This window comes from Haliaeetus leucocephalus, unplaced genomic scaffold, assembly GCF_000737465.1.
Source record: "Haliaeetus leucocephalus isolate CR32 unplaced genomic scaffold, Haliaeetus_leucocephalus-4.0 Scaffold21, whole genome shotgun sequence".
NCBI lineage: Eukaryota > Metazoa > Chordata > Aves > Accipitriformes > Accipitridae > Haliaeetus > Haliaeetus leucocephalus.
Genome location: NW_010972457.1, coordinates 3,070,447 through 3,095,402, shown reverse-complemented (window position 1 = coordinate 3,095,402; position 24,956 = coordinate 3,070,447). Strand labels below are relative to the sequence as shown.

The following is a 24,956-nucleotide window of genomic DNA, read 5'->3' as shown; positions in this document are numbered from 1 at the left end:
CCCCGATTGCATCATGCAAAATGTTTATCTACCATGTTGTGTGGGTGCGGGGCAGTGTTTGATTGTTTTTATGTCTCTACCTGCCAGGAGTGACTAGTTTAGCTAATTTGGACCACCTCAGTTTAGATTATTGTCTGAGAAGCTGGGATTCCCTTTTACCCTTTCCTCAAACAGACTGAGCTCTGTATGGTGGTGCTCATGGGGCATCAAGCATTTCTCAGCGGTGTATAGCAGGCTGCCTGCACTTTAGCAGGGTGATCAGGTTGCATTTGCTTATGTGTGGAATTTATGAATAGCCTTTAAAAAGTCTGAGTTCCAAAAGCCTAATTTTGCCTTTTTTTTTATTTTTTTTTTTTTTTATGTTTAGGAACAGAGGATGATTTTGGAGGACTTGTTTCTGCTAATCTTATTCTGCTGCGGAACAGGCTTTTAGATATCCTTCTGAAACTTCTATATACATCTAAAGAAAAGACAACTGTTAATTTGCAGTAAGTACAAAAAAACTTGAGGTAGAGAAAGGATGTAGTTTTTTAGTTCAAGAGGGAGAATTACACAGCACCCGTTCGATTCACTAGTTTAATTGCATAATTTTATAGGAACTATTGAATGATTTATGCAGATGTCCCTGAATTAGCTTTGGGTATGCTAGCAGAAATGGAATGCATGATTATTGAGTTGTATGCTGTCAGTTGTGGTAGTAAGAATGATAGTACTAAGCAGATGCCTGTGTAACTTAACACGTATCTTTCAGCTATTGTAGTAACTCTTTTTTGTTTTGAATCTTTAAAAAAAAAAATTTAAGACCATGATTGACAGCATTAGTAGAAACTTATGCTTCAAATTAGGAACAACAGAAGTAAATATCAGCAGGAGAGGAAATTATTTGGTAGATTTGGGGGGAGATTGCTTGCTTCTTATTGTTACTTCATGGAAGAAAGACTGTTTGTAAAATTGTTAGTTTTAAAACTTTGAGGGACAGAGGATCACGAGTGAGTAGGATGCAGTGGGAACAAGTGTGGATGCCTGGCTACTTTGAGTTTTAAAGTTTTGTTATCTGGAGAGCCAGTTCTTTAACCCTCTGCTCTTAAGTACTTCTTGGTGCTGTTCTCTCATAACGTCATGCATGGCTATAGAGAAAATAAAATCTGTTGAAAGAGAAAACTTGTGGGTTTAGAGAAGTGAGATAGTCAGCTTCTCATTTGGTTAAGATCAAATGGCTTCAGTAGGGGTTATCATTAGGATCATTAACCCTAGAATGCCCCTTAGTTGCTTAAAATTGCATGTGAGGGTACATGATATTATAGTTTAATGAGGCACTAGAGTCATATGGTGAGTTGGAGAAGAGACTTTGAAACACTGTCAAGTTAAAACCTTGACAAAATACAACTTTCAAGCAACTGCCCGGTGGGCTGTCCTGAGTCTGTTGGAAGCATTTTGTGGATGTATGGCATATATAGATTATGTGGTGATTGACTGAGTGTTGGTTGACATACAACCAGAACCTCTTTGAGCTTTTCAGCAATACTGCTTTAAAAAAAACCAAGACCATATTCTTTCAAATATTCCCAAGCAACTCTTCTCTTAATAAAAAAATCCAAACCACCTTTATTTTTTAATACCAGTTTATTAAAAAGGCTTGTGAAAACTCTTTACCTATGTATGGCTCAACAGAAAGTATTTGAAAGTTATAATTTGTGGACAAATGTTTCCTGTTCAGCATTCCACATTTATTATCAAAAGCAGCAATTGGAGAAATCTCATGCAATGGAATAGTCCCATAAGCTGTTTACTCTTCCCTTTCTGCTAAACAAATACACTGTACCTGTTCCATTTAACAAGATTTGGTGAGCAACACTTCTTGTTGTGTAGCAAACTTACCTAAGAATTCAGTTAACTCTTCAATAGATCTGAATTTTCTCTGATCTTGAGGTTTGCCCTGTAGTGGAGGACATTTTTGCTATGTAGTAGGAAACCAAATGCTGTAAAATGTGACTAGTTTTTTTTTTTTCTCTTTAATTAGGGCTTGTGAAGAACTGGTCAAGACACTGGGTTTTGACTGGATTATGATGTTTATGGAAGAACATCTGCATTCCACCACAGTCACAGCAGCCATGCGAATTCTTGTGGTCCTGTTGAGTAATCAGTCCATCCTTATCAAATTTAAGGAGGGTCTCAGTGGTGGAGGCTGGCTCGATCAGACGGATTCTGTCTTGACCAATAAGATTGGTACTGTGCTAGGTATGGCATCTCAGCCCCCTCATGCCTGAAGGATTATGTGGGAGCGCGTGTGCATATGTGTCGAGGTGGAGGTTATTGTATAAATACTGTTAAGAGTTAGATTTCCTAAGCAAAAGGGAGTGGGTTTACGAAACTGCCGTTCAGTTGACATTACATGAATTTCATTGTAGTTCAGTATTACCTCATCATCTGCATGAAGCCTGTGTGCTAACTGTTTTTTTCTGTTATCATCATGGTACGGTTAAGTATGTCCTGTGGGCAGGCACGTCTGAGCTAGATGCAGAGGTAGCATAGCATAGTACCTTACGTACACAGCAAATAAAGATTCAGTAGAATTTACTTGTTTGTTTACTTTTTATTAGTTAGAGCATCATGCAGTGTTATACCTGAGCTGCTTTGTCTAGTGAGTTCTATGCCAATTAGATTTACCAGTTTGGATTTTTGCTATCTTGGAAATTTCTATGTTTACAGTATCGTCTCAGCCTTTCTTTTGCTCTCCCTCTCCTGTGTTCTGCACGCATGCATGCTCACGCTCTCTCTCTTAGTCAAGACTTTCTTTGCAGGTTCTTAAAGCAGTTTCATTTATCCAGGTTATCAGACCTTTCTGTTACCCTGTGTGATCTAGAATTCAGTGTATAAGGCTTTAGTTCTACAGGACCCATTTTGAGAATCTCTAAGCTGTCTGAAATGCATCTCCAAGTGTCTAAAATAATGGATATCAATTCTGTGTAGACAGGTGTAGTGGAGATTTCCCATGGACCTGTGTTTTTTAAGCCAAAATAAGATGGTGCTTTACAGATGAATGTCCATTCAGATCCTGATGCAAACCCATTGACATTAAATGGGAGTCTTTCACAAGCTTGAGTAGGTCTTAGATCAGGGCAGTGGTATTAATAGTACTTTCAACTTAATTGTTGTTCCTAAAAGACTGTGCAAGGGGCCACTTCTCTGTGTTGCAGCAGTATATGATCTATTTCTGCACTAAAGATTTTTTCCAAATTGGTTTATTATAAGGAAATAGTTGTGTTGTTGAAGTGATCTTATTTCAGGAAGAGGGCTTTTCCTGAAATGAATATGTGAAGTCCATTTTCTTCTGCTTTGTCTCTTTGAAATCTATCAAAGTATCTTATGCAATCTTGTTTTTTGCATAAATAAAACTGTCTATTAAGTCTGTCTATTTACAGTGATTGCCCATAATATATCCCTCAGGATATCCAACTAGAAACATAGGATGGTTCTTTGTGTTATTAATGAATTAGGAAGGTTAAGGAAAACAGTTTTTCTGAAACCATATAACACATGCAAACATTTATAACATACTACAGCATCTGTTGTTTGGCTAACTCTGAGTAATGTCCTGTATTTTATTTAAGAAAAAAACTTTTGCATATGCATGTGCCTTGCATGCATGATCCTTAAAATTTGAAAACCATTGATATTTTAGGGAATTGACAGTTGTTTATTCAGTATCTACTTTAAATGTCCAGTAACATAAACAATTTTTTCAGTCACAAAATCTTTCTGAATAAGATTGTGATTTACAATCACATTTGGAGAGCATTTATAGAGTTTTCCTATTTTTCTTATTATAGTATCACTTTAATTGAATCCAAGCTAGACTGTGACCAAACAGATATATTTAAACTTGTGTTTCATCAAATGATAGTGACAGATTATCTGATTTTCACACCCTGTGTTTTTTAATAAATTAAAACACATCAGCTCCTAGATTTCTCATTAAACCAAATAGGAGCCATTTTTGTTCAAGATTACTGATGGATTTCCTGCAACTTTGTAGCAAAGACTTCATTAGTCTGATTCCTGTTAGATGTCTTCTGTTTAAAAGGTCAATTTCTGGTGGAAAGGATATCTGTATTAGAGCCTCAGAAAAACAACCTGATCTCTGTCAGTGTCAGAAGAATGGCTCACTCTGTGCTGATGCAGACTGAAGTGTCTTTCTGCCTCCTTCCTCACTTGAAAATAAACGCTTCTGCTGCCCTGGTGTATTTTTTTTTTCTTTAAATAGGAAAATGTAATACCTAGGTAGAAGCAGGGTCAGAAAAGGTGAGTTTTGTGCCTCTGGCAGCACTTAAGGTAAAATAAGAACATTTAATGCTTCATACCAGCTGATTAATCAGTAACAAAACAGCTGAAACAAGATGCCCCTGAGACATCTTTGGAAACAAATTAGCAGCCAATTGACTTAAATGGGCCATGGGACTGCTGCTTGGTAATATAAATCTGTAACTGATGTTAAGGTGGTACTTCCTTCTCAGCCAGTGAAATATCTTTTTTCAGAAGCTTGGGTGTGTGTATGCAGTAGCATTAGGCAGTCTGTATGGAGCAGTGTCATCTATGTAGTACTGGAAAGCAGTAATTTCCTTTTTTTTTTTTTAATTGATTAAAAATATTGGACATCTGAAGCAGAATTGCATAATGTGTGTGATAGTCTGTATGCACACATTCATTTTTTGCAGTGTTAATTTCTGAGGAGGTACCCTCTCGTGTCCACTACTTCAATAAGAGTGAGCTTCACAGTCATTTACCTATTAACATTATTGGCTTTTTGTATTTTTTTTTTCATCTTAGGGTTCAATGTCGGCAGGAGCGCTGGTGGCAGATCAACAGTCCGGGAGATTAACCGGGATGCTTGTCACTTCCCAGGTTTTCCCGTTCTGCAGTCCCTTCTCCCGAAGCACACTAACGTACCTGCACTCTATTTCCTCCTCATGGCCCTTTTCCTGCAGCAGCCAGTCACTGAACTGCCTGAAAACCTTCAGGTCAGTGCACCTGTCATCAGCAGCCAATGTAATCAGGGTTGCCAGGTAGGGATTATCTAGTAAAATGTAAATGTAATTCTGTCTGTCATGAAAGAAAATAACAGATTAACCAGGCCCCCTCCTTTTTCTCTGCAGCTGACTCAGAGTCACGATGTGTTTAATGCTGAGCTGTTTAGGGTGGGAGGACAAGGTACCACGGGAGTGTGTGGAAGCCAGCCTGTTAGGGCATAGCTGTTGCTGGTGTCTTTCTGGTCTGTTTTGGGGTCAAATGAGAAGCAGATCCCTGTTTCAAGCTGATGTGGTATGGGCATTGAAGGGGACATAATTTTTTGCCTGCTTGCTTGCTTTGGTTTTTTGTTTTGTTTTTGTTTCTTTTTTTTTAAAAGAGTGGGAAGTTGCTGTGTTAGAGATCGTGGAGTTACAGAGAAAACAAGGTAGCTTTTATTTCAGAAGGTCTTTGTGGTTTTGTAGGGAGGCATCTCAGTTGTAGTTGGAAAACGTGTATTGTTCTTATTCTGAACAGGTTGATTTTGGACTTGTTTTAACTGTATGTAAATGAGTAGATATTACATGGTCTACAACAGAGTCCTGGGAAGCTTAATGTAGTGCTTTATGCAGAAAAGCCACGCTCCAGGTAGTCAAGATGCCTGTTGAGAATGGATGAAGTGCTAACATTTATTTATCAGTGCCAACTGGAAAGTAAAAATTTCAGACCAGAAGGTATTCTGCCTGCCTGTTTTCTCAAGAGGAATACTTGACAGCACATTCAGCACTGTGCTACAGTGAAGTAGAGGCATGAAGCTCACGTCCTGCTTAAAGCATTGAAGTACGGCACTGTTAAAACTAAATTCAATGACTTAAAATATTTAGCAGTAGAGCTCTTAATGCTAGAAGTGGGCACTTTGTCCTTTTTTATTTTTTAATTGATTTAATTTTTTGGATTTGCTGGAAAATGCAAACTTGTTTTGTTTGGTTTGTTCTTTTTCTTTCTTTCTTTTTTTTTTACCTTTGGGATATTATGTGGGTTTTATTGCTAGATGTGAGTGAAGTAAACTGAAGTGATTGTGCAGCATTTGTGCTGACAGGTCTCTTCTTGTTTCAAAACACTTAAATACTTAGAGAAGGTGAGAGTTGCAGTTACGTTAGCCCATGGTCAGAAGGAATTTTCTTCAGTGACATGTGACCTTCATATGAAGCTTTTGGGGACAAAGTTTGGAATATGTGAAACAATTCATTTTTTAGATACTGCCAAATGAGCATGTTGTAGGTACAATAAAAAGCAATATCAAATTGCACAGGAGAAAGGGGTTATGTCATGTCTTCTTTCTTCTCTTTCACCTCTTACAGTTTGATTTAGACTCTATTTGGACATTCATATTTGGAGTTCCTGCCTCCTGTGGCACCGTTACCTCTTCAATACATAGTGTTTGCACAGAAGCTGCCTTCTTGTTATTGGGAATGCTGAGGAGCATGCTGAATTCTGTAAGCATAAAAAATTTTGCTCGTATTTGAATATACAGAATTGTTCAGGTTTGCCATGTGGTCAAAAGCCAAATTAAAAAAGTTGAGGTTTTGTTAATGTCACAAGAAACCCAGCTGTGAGTTAGGCTCATAATACTTGGGTGAAAACCATCAGTGTCAGTGGGTTATTCTATCTTACTTTATTTTTCAGTATCTGTAGAAATATTAGTGGCCACAAAATTAATGCTGCTTTTTCACAAAAAGGCTGGGCTTTGTGTTTTGCTGCAATTAAAACAAAAGAAGAAAGCAGAAGGATAAAATGCCCTTGGCAGAGATCATTGAATTTCTTTCCTGATTAACATCGTGGGGCAATGTTTGAGACTCTATATCCCATCTGCTCAGAGCTATGCGAGTTGCAGATTTTGTGCATGAACCTTCCACATGCAGAGAAGTCCCCTGACTATTAATAGCCACATGCTGCAGGAAATGAATTTACTGCCAGAAAAACGTGTCATCTTCTCATCTTTGAATCTAATGTCAAGAGTAGTGAATGTTGGTTTCTCAGTGGGAAAATTTTGTATTTCCTTGGAGCCATAGTATGTTATCTGCTGAAAATTATCTCATGAAATGTTTGAAAAGCAGCACCTGTTTGGTTGTCGCCTGTTTGGTCATCATGTGTTTGTGATATGCTCTGAGAAGCATTGCTTACATGCATGTGTCTCCCATGTTAACATGTCCAGAAGTGTCTTCTGGACACGTGTGCTGGTTACATGTTCATGACCTGCTGCTGTACACATTCCTGTTATCATGTGTTCTGTCTCTTGCTGGTGACCTGTTCTGTCATGTGTTTGGTCCTCACCTGTTCAGACACATTTGCAACATGCGCTATCTCTTGCCTTGCTATCTTGTGCTGCATCATCAGGTGTATGTTCAGATGTGCCATCACATTTGGGGTTGACATGAGTCAGGTCATGTTTACCAACATGTTTTGAATCATTATGTGTTAAGACACATATTTTGTCTTATGGTCAGTCATGTGTTGTAAATGTGGTCAGTCTCCTGTTTGTGATGTGCTCAAACACATGCTGAGGCATAGGTTACTGTCATGTGTTAGGATGCTGTGTGTTATTGCTGTGGGTTATCACATGTTCGGTCATGTGTCTGGTTACATTTCATCATGTGGTTGCAACTTGTTCCAGCCTGTTTTATCATGACATATCTTCATAGTGTTTGTCATGTTCAGCTACATGTTTCTCATGTATTTATGATAAGGTGATATGCTGCCATGTGTTCAGTCACATGTTTGTGATGGCTTGGACACATATTCTCTTATCACATGTTCTATTGTCACCTGTTGCAGGCATATGGTTTGGACATGTGGTTTATGTGTGTGTTAGAAGTTGGTAGCTTGTTCAATTGTCACACATTCTGGAAGCAAGATTAGCCATGTGTTTGGTCACATGTTTGTTCAGATGTTCATCGTATGGTGACATGCTCAGGCACATGTTCTGTCACATTGGGTCAGGTTCGTCACATGTTGGTGATGTGCTTGAACACATTTTCTGTCACTTGTTTGGTCAGATACTAGGTCACATGTTCCAACACTGTGTCCTCAGTCATGTGTTCTAGACACATGTTTGGTCATGTGTTCTGACAAGTGCTCTGACACATTTGACATGCTCTGGATGTGATTTTCACACTTGGTCATGTGGTTGGCCACAAATTCAGTCACTTATTTCTGCTCTGCTTGAACAAGTGCTTGTCCATGTGTTTGATCACATTTGGCCTCATCTTTGATCACCTGTCACAATCGTGTTTCATTGCATGTTTGACAATGCGTTTGATTGCATATTTGACCTTACAGCTCCTCTTCCTGCAGCTCCTTTCTGAAATGAGCATTCTTCAATTAGTGCCATCTGTGCTAATGTGCTGTTTGTTTTTCAACTCAGCCTTGGCAGTCAGAGGAAGAAGGCTCTTGGCTTCGAGAATATCCAGTCACCTTGATGCAGTTCTTTCGATATTTGTATCACAATGTGCCGGACCTCATTTCCTTGTGGATGAGCCCAGAGTTCCTGTGTGCGCTGGCAGCAACAGTGTTTCCTTTCAACATACGACCGTACTCTGAGATGGTAGGAAATCCAACTAATTAGCTATTTTGTTTTTCCCCCAAATGTTACTTTTGAGGATTTATCAATTAGCAGTCATACAAAGATAAAGCTCTGCTTACCCTGCAGAAAGAGGTCGTTGTAAAGGCTGGTCTGGACGTTTTGCACTTGGGTTTCGGAACCAAGAGAAGTGCATGCTCAACTGAAGGGCAGTTCCTGTGCAGTGACATCTGAAACTGTGTTTTAGGGGGAATGTACATGATTTATTTGTTTTCTAGTGGACTGTTATTTTCAATGATATGAACAATGTTAGCTCAGATTTACAAAAGCAAAAGAAATGGAGTCTGCCTATGCTTTCAGCCCTCTGCTCTGGAGGATATGATAAAATCTAAAACTTCTTTTTCTTCCCACTTCCCATTTCTTCTTTTGTGGCTTAACCACAAAACAGTGTTCTTGTGTTACCTGGAACTACTGAGTTCAAGCCAGGAGAGGGTGTGAATTCAACTTTGCTTGCATTGCTGCCTGTAGTATGTTTGAGCTTGGTGTCATTTAAAAATGATACTATTTCTAGAATATGAATGGAAAGGAAACAAACAGTTATTGTTAGCCAACATCTAAAAGTAATTTTACTAAGAATATGGAAGGATAGTTAGGCTACAGGTTGGCAAATGCTAGAACTAGGGAGGGTATAATAAAATACTTCAGGAATTACTGGTGGCATGCTATCTTTTCTGTTGTCAATAAAAGTGGGAGATCAGTTTTTAAAGGGACATGCTGATGAGCATCTCATAAAGATAGTTTATTTTGCTTTTAAGTTAAACTTGCACTTGAAGTAGATGCTAGGAGCTTGCTCTCTCAAAAAAGTGCCATTTATAAACTGGTAAAGCTGATTTGGTGTTCACCTGTATAGAGTTTTTAGAGGAGCCTTGTGTCTCTGAGCAGGTTTTACTTTAACTACTAAGTCCCTTGAAACTTTGTGTAGCTGCCTGACAACTTGAGCTCTTTGCTATTTGAAGGCTGTCTTGACTCCAAATTGGTTTATTCCTCCAGCATTTCCCTCTGCCCGAATGTGTAGAACTAATCAATCCCTTGTGAAATAGATGAATAACAGCCAGGTTCCTGCAACAAAACACTATAGCCCAAATTCAGCCTTGAGAGAAAATTCTTAACTGATCTTTCAGCCCTTCTGAGATTGCCATTAAAATCAGAAAGAGTACACATTTGGGCTTCTCTTAATTTCTTGGGAAAACTCTCCTACTGAAGCAGACCAAATGTTCAAAACATTTGGTTACTTCACATATAAGCTGGTGATGCGATAAGCGTGTTGAGGGAAATCATGTTGTCTCCTCTTGCATTTGGAGGAGGGCGTTACATAAAAACAGACAGTCTTTTGGATTTGACAGCTTCCATGACTGTTTGCGCTTTTATTACAGTCCTCCTCAAGAGCTAGCCCCTCAAAGGTTCTTGTTTGTCAGAAAGAGGAAAGCTGTAGAGACACACACCCCCTTTTTTTTTTTTTCTTTTAAGAGGTTTTGGGAAACTGGCTTAGCCATACTGCACTCTGATGAAGATACCGTATTAAAAAAAGAAAAGTTCCTTTTTAACTGCGTTAGTTAATAACTTTTTCAAAACTTTTCTTTTTTGCAATGAGAACATTTATTTTTGCAAAGTATCTAGAAATTGCCCGAGTACTTCTTGTTGGTAAGTAAATGTGAAATGTGATCTCTAGCTCACATAACTCATGCCAGTCTTCACTGATTATTGTTCGCCTTGGGAATCTGAAACTAGAATTTGGTTGTTTCTCCTGTTGTGTATTAGGGAACTGATCCTGAACATAATCTTGTAAAAAGGCTTCTTATGAAGCAGAATGTGAATTGAGTAGCCTTTGAAAAACAAGTGAATAGAGTTATCAAAAAGACTGCTGTTAATTTGCTGATCTTGAGTTTTAACATGCTGTTTTTCACAGGTCACTGATCTTGATGATGAAGTTGGGTCCCCAGCTGAAGAGTTTAAAGCCTTCGCAGCTGATTCTGGCATGAACAGAAGCCAATCAGAATACTGCAATGTTGGCACCAAGACATACCTAACCAACCATCCTGCCAAGAAGTTTGTGTTTGACTTCATGCGTGTGCTGATAATTGATAACTTATGTCTCACACCAGCCAGCAAACAGACTCCACTGGTAGATCTTCTGCTAGAGGTACAATTTTTTTGTGTTTTGTTTTTATTTTTTGAACTTATTGTGACACTTTATCCCCTAAAATGTGTTCTTCCACTTACCTTTCTAAGTTAGAGGACTGATGACCTGGGATTCAGTAGAATCCTGTAAATTGCCCTGAAAAGGGGGGGGGGGGGAAGGGGGGAGGGGAAAAAAAAAAAAGAAACACTAGTGTCTCATAAATAGTAGTTTGCTCACCTTTCTTTAACAGCTTGGAAAAACCTAAGAAAGCAAATGCAGAGGGTTTATCTCAGCTTTCCTTTGAGAATGTTTTCTGGACTTCTCCTCCCTGCACCTCCTGGCATTTGTGTATATTGGTGACCATCTCAAGTGCTTGAGCTGACAGTCTGTGCGCTGGTTACCTGGCTTTTTTTCTTGCTGTGCTCTGTTCTCCCCTCCACACCACAGCCCTACTACTACTTTTTTTGTGGGCTCCTTAACTTTCATTTGGCCAGTCAAATGGCTCTGTTAGTTGCTGAGCATGCAGTGTCATTGTTTTATTTCTATTTTGTCCTCGCTTTTGAGCAGCCATAATCTTGTTTTGGCATCTTAGCCAATACGTCGTTTTGTCTGGAAACAGAGGTAGTGGCTCACAACACTAGATGTTCAACAGTGCAGCATGAGAAGTTGTAGCTTTCTTCAAGTTTTACTTTTGTGGAGTAAGATTCATTTGTTAAACACCTTTCAGACCATGACAGGTGTATTGGCTTTGTTGAAAATATAAAATCCAAGCAAATCCCTGCAGAAACATTAAGGTTTCTGTTTTATTCATATTAGATAAAAAGTGGCAGGACATATGGTGCCATATGCTATAAAAATTCACAAAATAACTGTGTTATCTTCCTGTACATTACCTTTTAAAGTTTGTGACACCTGCAGAAAGCATCCTTCTGTTAATGGTGAGGCAAGGAATGAGTTCACTTACTGTTTAACTGCCCACACCTTCTTCAGACAATGTATTTTGAATGTTTGGTTCATGTCAATTCACATTCTCCCTTGACCTACCTATTTGTTACCTCATCCTATGTGTTGCTGAATCTCCCTGATTTTTTTGATAGCTGCAGGAATTTTGGACTGTGCTTGTATATTTCCTAACAAATTTCCTGGAGCAGTTGAGCATCTCTTTGGTGTCACAAAGCAAAAAATGAATTGCCAAGAGGTGCAGTTATACACAAACATCGGGAAGCATATTTGAGGCCACATTCAGTTGGTTGCAGTTGTTTTACTGCTGGTTTAATCTGTTCTCGCTCGTCAATGTTACTGGCCCCTTAGCATAAACAGAGCATTGGGTATGTACACACTGCTAAACTGTTACAGGGCAAGACAAAGCAGGTTGCCTTGATGTTATCTGGCTTTCTAGGACTGTTTAAGTGGATTATTCAGTTAGGTATGATTATGCATGCATCGAACAACACAAGGTGATAAAGTGATTTTCCCCTTTAAGTGCAAAGGAAATTATAAAGGTTCAGCATATGACTATACCAAGACTGCTGTAGTAATATGCAGAACCCCACATAGAAGTGATTATCACCTTACATGTTTGATCTGTCCCATTTACTCATTTTTTACTGAAGGAGGTGATTGTGTGAACTGAGGAGATCACAGTTTAACCATATGTTTAGTTAGAGATTTGTGCATCTTTTTGGAATGTAGTCTTTTCCAGTTCCTATTATGGCAGAAGATAAATTTACTGGATTTAAATAGAAATAATGCCTACTCTGTAAGACTGCATATAGCCAATGTATACTCAACATGCATCTTAAATTTTTAGATAAAGCCAAGACATCTTACTCAAGACAGAATGTTAAGAGAAAAAAACATAGTTCATGAGAGCTAAGAAAAGAGAAATTCACCTAGAACACCTTCCTGCTCCCTCTTTTTGCTCAGAGATATTAATTATCTTAACATTGTATTTCTTTTATCAGGCTTCCCCTGAAAGATCAACACGAACACAGCAGAAGGAGTTTCAGACATACGTTTTGGATGGAGTGATGGACCACTTACTTGCAGCTGATGTTTTATTGGGTAACATAGCAAAGTTTAGTTATCAATCTATTGATTTGAGCAAAAGGTTTTCACTATTTAACTTTTTCTTTATTACTGTCCTGTTTTGTTACAACTTGATTGTCTTTATTTTTTTTCCTCTGCCCTTTCCTTTCCTTTGATGTGTAAATGGTGTTGCTGTGCTTGCATGTTCCCTCACTAGCTTGACTGTGCCAAAGCTGTGAAATAGGTTGTTCAAAAAAAACTATACGGCATGAGTCTTTTGGATATGTAAGCCAGAAAAATTGCAATCACATCAAAAAGAACTGAAACTGGATCTTGCATCATCTCTCTTGTCCTTCTTGCCTTGGTAGAGGATCTGGGGCTTTTGTCAATTTATTATGGGTGGGACTTTGGTTTTTAAGTTAGCTTTGTTTCCATTTCCTCCTACTGTAGTTTTATTATGAATGCAGCATTCCAGAAAAAAAAACTCTGGGATTAGCACTCCATTGATCCAGTTAATAAATGGATAGGAAGAGAATTAGAAGCTTGTAACTTGGATGTCAGTAGGGTAGGCTGTCCCACCAGAGCATGGGTTTAGATGATTGTGGAATGGCCTGCAGGAATATTGCTGCTCAGGTGCTCAGTTGGATTTCACGGTGGCCTGCTGGACTTCCCAGGAGCTCTCGGTCTGCTCTATCTCTATCCTAGATGTCATGGGGCAGCATGCATTTCTGTTCAACAGTGCTTGTAAGGCTTCCCCCTTTCTTGCCACAGCAATGACTTGTCTTTCTCTGGCTGCACTGCATTAATAAAATAAATGCAGAATCATGTTACGTGAAGCTTTGAGTCAGGTTCTCAGAAGAGTCTCCTGTGCTTACAAGTACTTTGGTGCAGCCCAGGAGCAGGACTTTGGTTTCCCCAGGCATTCCTTCTTTGAGCTTTTGCCAGCTTCCTCCAGGTGCAGTGCTATCAGTTGCTTTATGTGCAGATGAGGCAACAAATGAATAAATGTAGGTGAACTTCTGGCAAAATCAACACCACTGATGGTTTTGTTTGTTTGTTTTATGAAAGCACTTGCACTTTTCAAGCTTCTCTTAATAAAGGTGGGCTGACATTTACCTACACGCAGACACATGCAGCTGATGCCCATTGACTCTTGGTTTTATTGAGGGAAGCACAGTGAGGGACATGTGATGCCAGCTGATATCACTTGTCATCTGAAGGTGTTTAAAAAGGTTCTTTTCTTTTTGAAAAAGCAAAAGTATAATTTAAAGAAGCTACAGGTGGTTCTGTACACATGCAGCTCCAATTGAAAAGGAGGACCCTACATAAATACGATACCTCAGGATCCACAAGAGTACCATTTCTTCTGGACTCTTCCTGCCCCAGCCCCGCCTTTTTTGGTCTTTGTCGATTTCAAATGTTCACTTACCATCAAAGATTGTTGTAAGAAAGCCATGAAGTTTCAGATTTTTCTTTGACTGAGTCTCTTTCTCTTTTACAGAAGTCTAGAAAGGACAGACTAAGGGGAATATATTTATGCAGATGTGGTTTTTTGATAAATGAAGAAAACTTTGGGGTTTTTTTGTTGCCTAGGTGAAGATGCATCTCTGCCTATAACGAGTGGAGGAAGCTACCAAGTGCTGGTGAACAATGTATTTTATTTTACACAGCGTGTGGTAGATAAGCTTTGGCAGGGCATGTTCAACAAAGAATCCAAACTTCTTGTGGACTTCATAATCCAGCTCATTGCACAGGTAATAGTGTTCTTCTGTTAGCCTGCTTGTGAAAACATTTTCGCAGGTTACGTTAAAATCCATGGAGTGAAGTGACTAAGCAATCTGCTAGTGATGCATGTCGGGTCAGCATAGAAGTATGCTTTTCTTCCCCATGCTTTCTCTCTCTTTAGTGAGCTTTCCTAGCACATCTTGTTAGTGTAGAGTGCTTTAGTATGGGGCTGTTGAATAAAAACTGCTTTCAGATGATGTTAGTTTTTAGAAATCCCCCAAAATAAACAACAAAATCTACCTTGCGTGAATTTTGGGAAGCTTCCGAAATTTACCTTGACATTTTGGGGAAGCTTCCTCATGCATTTTTGTTGCAGATAGTTAGAAGACTTTTACTGTTAGAAGTCAGCAGTGTCTTTATAGATGTTAAAATCGTAAGTGTATCATCATGTATTAATGTCATTTTGGTCCTTGAAATTCATGGAATTGATGCTTTTAGTAAAATAACGATTTTGAAAAATGAGCATGCATCAATTCAAGGTAAGATTGTGTGCTAGTAAACTGATTTTCTGCTACTATCTGATCATGGTTTTTTACTTCATATCAGTCAAAAAGAAGATCTCAGGGACTATCGCTGGATGCTATTTATCACTGCTTGAACAGGACCATCTTGTATCAATTCTCAAGGGCGCACAAAACTGTTCCTCAGCAAGTGGCTCTCCTTGATTCCCTAAGGGTCCTTACTGTGAACAGAAACTTAATTTTGGGACCTGGAAATCATGATCAAGAGTTCATCAGCTGCCTAGCTCACTGCTTGATTAATCTGCACGTGGGAAGGTAAATATCTCAGACAGAAGTTCGTTCCAGAACCAGGGCTGTGAAGTATTAAAATGACCTGTTATCTCTCAGCAATGACACTCACCTTGCAAATAAGTCAGCAAATTCTGGATAACCGTTCAGAACTTACTGGCCAGTGAAATACAGGCAAGCTTAAGTGATTCATTTTGAAACAAAATTAGGTTTGAAGAGCCCAGGTGTGGAGGACATTTTTACCTCCTTTTACAGAGGTGTTCAAAATACTGACACAAGTGCTTCTCTAATCATTTTGTTGTTATGAGAAGGTAGAAAGAAACACTGGTGCTAAGTAATTAATAGTCAAAGGGATCTGTCCCTAGATTTATTGTCTGTTGAATCATTTCATACAAATTCCATATCTTAGTACTTGTATGTACAGCATTGAGTAAGTCTAGTCAGGCATTTAATCAGATGCCCATGACAAATGCTGTGGACACCCACTTTTCTGCATTGCTGCAAATGCCTGCCTGGCATTTTGATTTTTTCTTTCCAAAAAGATGTACAACTTGTGTTTCATCCAAAAACACTTGGGAAGCATCAGCAACAGAAACCCTAATGTTCTCTATTTGTGGCCTCATCTGGTTTGTGTTTCTTCAAATATTACCAACTTTCTCTAGCGACATGTCCATGGCGTGTTATTTTTCATAAACCTTCAGTTCAGCTTGTGACCACAGATTGTCAGAACTCAAGTGGACAGAAGTGAAGATATGGTGCTGTAGTATCACATATCAATCTTTGTGATACTGTCACAGGGAATCAAATGCTTTAGCTTGTTGGCGGGGTTTTTATGTTGATTCCCACTTCTCCCCTCCACCCTAACCCCCCCCAGGTTGTTGTTAATTCGTTGTGTATTTGTAGCAACGTTGATGGGTTTGGATTGGAAGCAGAAGCCAGGATGACAACTTGGCACATTATGATCCCCTCTGATATAGAACCAGATGGAGTCTACAATCAAGATGTCAGTGAAGGTAATCTGAGAGTGACAAAGCCACAGATGTCTGCTAATGCCACTTCTGTGTTGTTGTCACTAATCTTTTACCCTAGTTACTCTTAGGGCTGGGGGGGTGTGTGTGTATAGAAATATATAAAAAAATAGATGAAAAAAAACACTTGGAGATACCAAGACAGACATATCCAGGAAAGTTACTGTTTTGTCAAAATACCAAGAGCTCTTTATAGTTTTCTGTACACACGTCAGAATCAGAAATACTGCTTTATATGCACTGAGTTGAATGTAATAGAAATGGGTCATTTTAAGTGTGCACCATGGTTTTGTATCAGCTGGATCTTACATGAGCATAGGTAAGAAATAATTGGTATAAGCTGTAAAATTATTACTCAGTGGCATCCTCAGGATCTTTCACTCAAAGGAAATCTATGAAGTAGTTGTGGAAGAAAGGATTCAGTGATTTTTTTTTTTTTTTTTTTATTTCTTGCATGTGTATATTTAATATGCAGGCGTGTGCTTATGCACACAGTCATATGTAAAACTATTAAAGCGTAATGTATGTATGGAATTATATATGTGGTTATAGACCTACTTCTGTAAGATTTTTTTTAATCTCATTTTGTGAAGAGATGGATGTAGGAGAAGAATCACAACTAATCAGAGCCGATACTTCAGATTCACAGAGAAAAAAATGCCCAAATTAACTGTTAGATACTTCCTGATAGCATATAAATGGCAAGAAAAGACTGCCTGGCCAAAGGCATTTCACAAGTCATGCAAGAGGGGAAGAAATTAGAGTATAATTGCAGAAATTATTCAGTTCACTACTGTAAAAATACCAATTCTATAAGCACCGTAGAGAGCTTATTGTTTATGATCTTGTACCTATGCAGGTCGCCAACTTCTTTTAAAAGCTATAAACAGAGTGTGGACAGAGCTGATCCATAGTAAAAAACAGGTTTTAGAAGAAGTTTTCAAAGTGACGCTACCTGTCAATGATCGTGGCCAAGTGGATATAACTGTTGCAAGACCTTTTATTGAGGAAGCAAGTTTAAAGTGTTGGCAAAATCATTTGGGTAAGTGTAACTGAGGATTTATCTGTCCTGAACGGTAGATTTCCCTGAAGTGAACCATATGCACTGGATGTTTTAATGTGGGTTTAGCTTTTGTGTAGCTAAGCACTCTAAACTGTCACCATTTAACGTCTCATTCAGAAACTGTACCGTTTGTAGAATATACTTACGCTCCGCTGCACGCTACTGGTGGTCTCAACAATGTCCTGTGTGTGTGAGTCGGTGTGCACCAAACAGCGTATTATGGATTACAGTGATGGAGTCATTTAGCTCCTTCCCATGAACACTTGGATTGGGGTGACCTGTGTTACTATTCTCAGGATTGAATGCGTCAGGCAGGGAGGGGGGCCCTTCTTGTGCATATCTGGGTGCAACCTGCAAACTCTTGGTCTGGTGATGCGATTGGAAATGTGTGACCAAGCTGTCCTCCTTAAGCAGCAGTGATACTATGAATTCTCCTTCTTGGCTGGGGAATCTGTTCAGCATAGGAAGCAGCTTTGCAGGAAAGGACCCGGGAATCCTGGTGGACAGCAAGTTTAGCACAAGTCAGCTCTGAGCCTGTGTAATAAAGAAGGCCAACTGTTGCTGGACAGAATTAGTGAGAGTTTAGACAGCAGATAATAAAATTCCGTACACATGACTAACTACTTTGAAGATTACATGGCTCTAAAGCAATTAAGGTTAACCTGGATATACAGAAAGCATTTTTGGAAACTTGGAATACTTGGTTTTGCAGTTTCTGTATTTCTAGATGTGCTTTGTCCCTGACTGATGTTTGCTCAAGTTTCCAGTATCTCCCTGATAGTCAGTATATTTGCAGAAATGTTTTGAGTAGAGTGAAGGACTTTTAAAGAAATTATTGCTATAAGAAAGTAGTAGTGGTATTAAAAGAAGAAAAGAAAGCTCAGAGGTGGAGTGAATTAAAGCAACAGTGAGGAATGTGAGCATGTACTTTTGAAGTCAAAGGTGACTGATACACGATTCATTAGCTGAATATTGGAAGAACATTAAACTGTTGAGAGAGTTGAACTAAACTGTGATTATTTTTTTTTTTACTTCAGTTTTAAAGTAAGCACACCAGTCTTGTGGACTTGACTATCAACTGGGATGGCTGTATGTGTACAAAAAGGTGCAGTAGGCCCACCTAGTTTCTCCGCTCAATACAGCTTATTTTGCTGCCAGATTGGTTAGTGGGGTCATGTTGTAGCTCCTTTTTGGGTAGACATATGGCACTCAGCTGCAATTTTTTCACTAGTATCTACTGTTTATAACATAAATTGTATAAATCCTGTTATCTTTGTGACTGTTTTGAGAAAAAAATATTTCTTCAGATGCTGTCTTCCTTCTTTGGAATGTCCACTTGTTCTTTAAGGGATGTAAATCAGCAAAATAAAGGTTGGCAGGGGTAGAGGGAGGCTAGGTGATGATTTTGTTTATACATAGCTGGTTTCCACCTCTTCAGATGAGGACAGAATTCATAGCTCATGGAGCCCAATTTTGATAATTAAAAAAAGGAGGAACAAATCTATTTGTCATACTTCATTTCAAAATGTAAGCAATTCCCAGATTTCACCTGGGGATCTTTCCTCATACAAGTCATAAATGTTTGACATGAATGTGAGTGCTGCTGGGCACTCTTAAAAAAAAATAACAACAAAAATCCCCAAACAAACAAAAAACCCACCCCCACACACAAAAACCCTAATCCCCCAAACACCCGCCTTTTTAAAGCAGCAGAAAAGGTTATTCTATTTAAAGAAACAACTGTAATGGGGGAAGGAAAAAACCCCACCTAAAAAGTGCTCCAAACACTTTCTCTTTGTTTTTTCAGCTCATGAGAAGAAATGCATCAGTAGAGGGGAGGCTTTGGTTCCAACCACACAGTCCAAACTTTCACGAGTTAGCAGTGGGTTCGGCCTCTCTAAACTAACTGGTTCCAGGAGAAACCGCAAGGAGAGTGGGCTTAATAAACACAACCTGTCTACACAGGTAATTTATGTCAATGAATAACATGCAGTCTAAAATCCAGCAATGTACGTTCAGGGTTTGTGGTAAATATCACAATGTAAGGAGTCCTGCAGTGTGTGAAGTGGTATCTGGTGCTTGGTTTTCTTTTCCCTTTTTGAATATCCAGAATGGACATCTTGCTTCTGTGTGTCCTAATCTATTAGGTGCATCTGTGCATCTGTAACGTTAAGCCAAGAGTTAAACTCTTCGTTGTTGGTGAGACTGCTCAGCTGCTTCTGTTTACATATATGCTTTATTGCTTTGCTAGTCTGGTTCTTAAAGTCAGTTTGCATTAATGCTCTGAAATGGAAGCTGTGAGATAGATGCTTGTGGTTTTTTTTCATCCTGCCCCCAAGATAATGTGGTTTAGGAAAATCCCTATATGAGTGTGTTTGTACCATGACTAAACAAATGCTGCTTTGCACTGATTTTATGGTACTACAGAGAAAAGTTCAGCAAAATAGTATGTGATGATAGAACTGGACATTCGTTTTACAAACCTGCTTGCTTAAAAAAAAATTAAAAGTTTAAAAAAAGAGTTAGACCAGAGTAGCACAGCAGTGGTGCTCTCAGTAGGACAGTACCTGGTGGGCCGTTGCAAGGAGTTAGTATGAAGTATTTGAGGCATTGAAAACAAAGGAAAGAGAAGGGTTTGAAAGTTTTGGAGGATTGAGTTCTTACTGTATTTAGCACTTGAAACATTGGGGATATGTTGGGTCGACGGGGGCAGGTGTATTCCTGCCACAAGGAAATGTATAACTCCTATTGACTTAATCAGGAGTTTGTGTCCTGTGAAAAAAATACGTTGCCAGTTCTTCTTCTGATCTGAAAATTATTTGGTGGCTTTGATGAAGTAAAGAATTCTCAGTGCTCTCAGTCCTTTTCCTGGTGAGCAGGCATATGCATTAAAATGAAAAGGAGGTAACTCACCAACTGTGCTGACAGGAACTGTTGCTGGCTCTATCAGTAGAGGGAGCAGTAAGTGAAAACATGTATAGCACAGTACAGAATGAGGAGTGATGGGTGTCTTGAGGATTTCCAACAGACTAGGCAGCATCCACAAAATACTACTTAAAAGGAAATAGGGAAAAGTAGTAATATTTGTAAGTGCCAGTCTTTGGCTGTTTGGGAGTGTTTTGAACTGTTAGCCATGTGTTTGGAATATTTTCCGAGGGTTTGCCAGTTTCCTTTAAAGGGTATTCCTATACATGAATCTACTGCCTTTTTAAAAAAAACAAAACAAAACACCAAACAAAACCTTAAATACTGTTGCATGCAGTAGTTTGAAAGTCATCTTTTTTTTTTTTTTTAAAAAGAAACTATCCTTTGTGAGCAAGTTTAGCAAGGTGATGTATTCATAGGCTTTTTCATTCAAACAAAATCTTCTTTTATAAAGTGTCATTCTGTCTGTCCTCTTACCTTTGTATTAGGAAATTTCCCAGTGGATGTTTACTCACATTGCAGTGGTTCGGGACCTGGTTGATATGCAGTATAAGGAATATCAGGAGGTATGGTTCAGAGGATTAATTACCTGACACTGATATTTTGACCTGTTAGGTTATACTAATCCCATTTCTCAGTATGGGGCTTGTGAAATATTAGGTTGTCATTGATGAAATGCTTGAATGTTCAGATACAGTTGTTATTTTTAAGGGTTCTTAAAATGCAATCAAATAAACAAATGAGGAAACTAATTTTGATCTAGTTGTAGATGAAAGCTTTTGTAGCAATAGGACATGTTTTTTTCAAGAAGCTTAAGTAGTCTTTCCTTAGAAGTGTAAAGAAAAAAATATGCTAGAATATGCTGTCTTTCTAAAACATGGTACAAAAACTTAAGAGTATATGCAGAGAAGCATTGTGTACAAACTACTTTCATCGTAACACAAAGAAAATTTTATGGTACCTTTCCCAAATTATGCAGTGATAGAAAGTGGCTGCTCTGTGCCTTCTAGAATGATATCTTTGCACCCTGCAGTTTCTTCCAAACATCCCTAAAGACCTTTGTTTCAAACTAGTTGTTGAGCTGCATGATATAAATCTTAAGAAGTCGGCTTCTGAGAGAAACAAGCCACTGAAAACAATTAGTTAAAAAAGTCAACCACCAAACTTTGCTTCATTGAACTTCTCTCCCCAGTGTAAATACAGGCAGGGAAGGCCTCTAAAACAGTTTTTGTTTTCATTCTTAAGTTACATTTCTTTCGTATTTGCTATTTAGAAATACATTCAATTAATGATACAAACCAAAAGCAGAGGTTTTACCTTCTTTTTTTTTTTCTTTTTTTATTGAGAAGATAACAATATGAACCCTGCTCTTATGGTAACTGACACTGAAAAGCTCATTAAGGTGTACTAGACAATGCTAGTAGAATTATGAATTATTACACGTTTTTCTGTAGTGTAGTGAAAATGTTCACATCAGAGACAGGCTTGAAAGCATCACTCTTGAGGCGTATACATATGTTTTTGTATTCAGCGTCAGCAGAATGCATTAAAATACGTGACAGAAGAGTGGTCTCAAATTGAATACGAGTTACTGCGAGAGCGAGGTTTGTGGGGTCCCCCCATTGGCTCCCATCTTGACAAGTGGATGTTGGAGATGACTGAGGGTCCCTGCAGAATGAGGAAAAAGATGGTGCGAAATGACATGTTTTATATTCAGTATCCCTACATGCCTGAAGCTGAGCAAGAAACAAACTTGCTGGTAAGTATTCAAGATTTTGTGATGAGTAATTTTATACCCTGTTGTAAAATCCATATTTTTTTAGAAGTTTTTCTTAAGAAACATATTTTACTCTGTTGGTATTACCTCGTATCCTGTCTGTATGTCCTAAATGGTTGGTAAGATCCAGTTGTTCCTCGTAGTATATTTAGGGAAAGGACTGAATCACTCAGCTCAAAACTAGGTGAACTTGAAGACTAGCAGTTGCAACATAAGATGAGGTGTGCTTGCATCAGCTAAGTGATCATGCCAGTGGACAGCAGAGGCATCTTCACAAGCCTCTAGAGGCTGAGAAGTATCATAACTATGGGAGGTTTCAGTCTGAGTTCTTGGCCTTATGCTAGATAATGTGGTAAACAGTGATCTGAAAAAAAAGAAAAACAAACAGGCTACAGGCCTTTGTTCAGGTGCATTTGTGAAATGTACTTTCATCCGTCTGCGAATATGAACATGGGCTGTGTAGCAGCAATGTGCGTGGCCTTTGAAAACTTGGTAGTTAGTTCCTGTTAATTTTGGAACACCATTTTTAAGAAACAGAGCAGTCTTTATTGTGTCTTTTTAGGCATGCATGTATGCGTGCAGGATTTTTTTTCCTCAAATTAAGCATGAATGTCAAAGTACTTAAAACAAGCAAACAAAAAATAGCATTCAGCCAGTTTTAAACCATTAGGTATATTTGTCTGCTTGCAGTCTGACACACAATAGCTGTAGTGACAGTCTAATTTACACAAAGTGGAGAACATGCCATCATACATTCTTCTCAAAAGTGTTCTTTCTCTGATGCTTATATAATTGATGCCCTGTTTTCAGTCTGACTTCTCAAGTAGAGTTCCTGAGACATCTGATGATACCATTCCTCAAAAGGTAAAGAAACAAGTACACTGAAAGAATGTGAAATAAATACAACTCTTTTTTCCTCCTGCATGTTAGGCAATCTTAACAAGGCTTCTACGTTCAGCTTTCAACTTGCTCTTTCGATAAATATTTTCAGACCTAAAGGCTTTTTCAGTAATCATGTTAGAAGATGTTACTGTGCTCTCCTCAGCCTTCACCTAATAAAACTTTCTGTGGATCTTACCTTCTTTGCTGCACACTAACCGGCTGCGTTGGGCTGTGCTATCACTGTTCTCACTGTGTGAACTGTTGTGGCTTTGGGATCTGAACTAATGGTTGGTGGAACATGTTTAGTAATGGGCAACACTATCACTTGGAAGCACTTACTGGGAAACTAAGTGTTTCTTTCCAAGAGAGGATCTGGGGAGCAGTTTTTTCTCCTTTTTGACCCTAATGGGCTGTAACAGGCCTACTTTTGTTAGAGCCCAGATTAATTTTGTCCTAGTTGACTCTTCCTCTCATTTTCACTATTAAAGAAATATACACATTTGTCTAAAAAATATGAATCCTGCCTTGAAAATAACAGACTTGTTTGAAAGTGGCTGCTCTGCAAGCGTTTCAGTATTACGCTGCTTCTCTGTTAATTACATTCACTGTCTTGCCCATCACTAAGTACAATGTGTAATGTGCGTTCACTCATTTTGAATTACATTCAACAATAAACTAATACATATAAGTGAAAGTGAAGCTATTATACAGAATATCCAATATAAATTGTTACTGTTTTCCTTTCTTCATGTTAGCAGTGCTAGTTAGGATTTCTCTTTGTAGGCTATACGTAGTTGTTTCCACAGAGTTTTAAGCATCATTTAAGTGGCATTTTTGTGGTGATAAGGAGAGAAGACTTAGTTGAACATAAGCAGCAAATTAGATCACAGTGCCTTAAATTTTTTATTTTGGGGGCAGCCAATTTGACCTGAAATAATAAATCTCCGTGTTGTTTATCTTAATCTCTTTGTCATCTGGAGCATCCACTTGTAATAAAGCTAGTTTGATTTTATGGGTCATTCAGTTTTCCACTATACTGTCATACAGATGAACCAAAAAAAATTCACCTTTTATGTATTTCCAGTTATTACTGCAGAAGTGGGCAAGGGAAAATCTTGACTGAAATGGCAGTGATATTCTGCAGTTCTACATAATGAAAAGCATTGAACTGGATTTATAATAATAATATTTTGTAATTATCCCAACCTAATTTTGAAATTCATGGGAAATGATGCTACCAAAAAAAAAGTTTGTGATGAAGAACTGAACACATTCATAAAGCTTTCTAAAGTTAGAGGGTGGGGTCAAACAGTAGTTGGAGAAGAGCATTTTCAACTGCAGTATAAAATCAGTGGGTTTTCATCCATCCATGTGTATCAAGTGTTTTAGTTCTGGAAGGGCTCTTGGCTCTTTAATACCTCTTTTATCTTCACCTGTATCTCCTGTGATCATTCTGACATACTTATTGTCCTCATTTAGTTCTTAATTCTATTTCAAATGTTACCTCCATAATCAAGTGAGGAACATAAGAATTAGCCTGTGGTGGGGGACGGGATGGGCAAAGGAAAAAAAAAACAACCCAACCAAAAAAAAACGCAAAAAAAACCCTCAACAAAACCAACACCACCACCCCCCTCCCCCAAAAAACCCAAGCCCCAAACCAAAAAAAACCCACCATACCACCACCATAATGAAAGGTATCGTAATACATTGTCATCACCTAAAGGTACAAATGCTGCTCAGAGAATTACTTTGGTTAAATGGATACTCTTGTGCCAGTCTCCTGTCCACAAACTGTCAGAATCTTTACTAAAAAAGAAACAACTGAATTAATTATGAATTTCTGAGCCTTAAAGCCAGTCCCGGGCTGCTTTTCGTTCATATCAGCTTCCACATATCTGTATCTTGAGGCAATTTTTTATTCAAACTATTGCATAGCAAAGTAGTCAGTTGGCT

At 38.5% G+C, this 24,956-nt stretch overlaps 1 protein-coding gene across 9 annotated transcripts in view; it reads left to right on the top strand.

Annotated features, from left to right (window-relative positions):
* The window catches only part of WDFY3 (WD repeat and FYVE domain containing 3), a 183,248-nt gene that overhangs the window by 133,364 nt on the left and 24,928 nt on the right, over window positions 1–24,956 (top strand). For 8 of the 9 annotated variants that reach the window (XM_010576267.1, XM_010576249.1, XM_010576232.1 and 5 more), the window contains 15 exons: window positions 368–488; window positions 2,021–2,238; window positions 4,828–5,063; window positions 6,366–6,500; window positions 8,429–8,608; window positions 10,551–10,784; window positions 12,728–12,827; window positions 14,385–14,545; window positions 15,123–15,352; window positions 16,229–16,338; window positions 17,213–17,395; window positions 19,224–19,381; window positions 20,830–20,907; window positions 21,873–22,100; window positions 22,929–22,982. In XM_010576267.1, the coding sequence (XP_010574569.1) occupies window positions 368–488; window positions 2,021–2,238; window positions 4,828–5,063; window positions 6,366–6,500; window positions 8,429–8,608; window positions 10,551–10,784; window positions 12,728–12,827; window positions 14,385–14,545; window positions 15,123–15,352; window positions 16,229–16,338; window positions 17,213–17,395; window positions 19,224–19,381; window positions 20,830–20,907; window positions 21,873–22,100; window positions 22,929–22,982 (2,426 nt within the window). The remainder of the gene's footprint in view (window positions 1–367; window positions 489–2,020; window positions 2,239–4,827; window positions 5,064–6,365; window positions 6,501–8,428; window positions 8,609–10,550; window positions 10,785–12,727; window positions 12,828–14,384; window positions 14,546–15,122; window positions 15,353–16,228; window positions 16,339–17,212; window positions 17,396–19,223; window positions 19,382–20,829; window positions 20,908–21,872; window positions 22,101–22,928; window positions 22,983–24,956) is intronic. The other variant, XM_010576241.1, reaches the window with a different exon arrangement.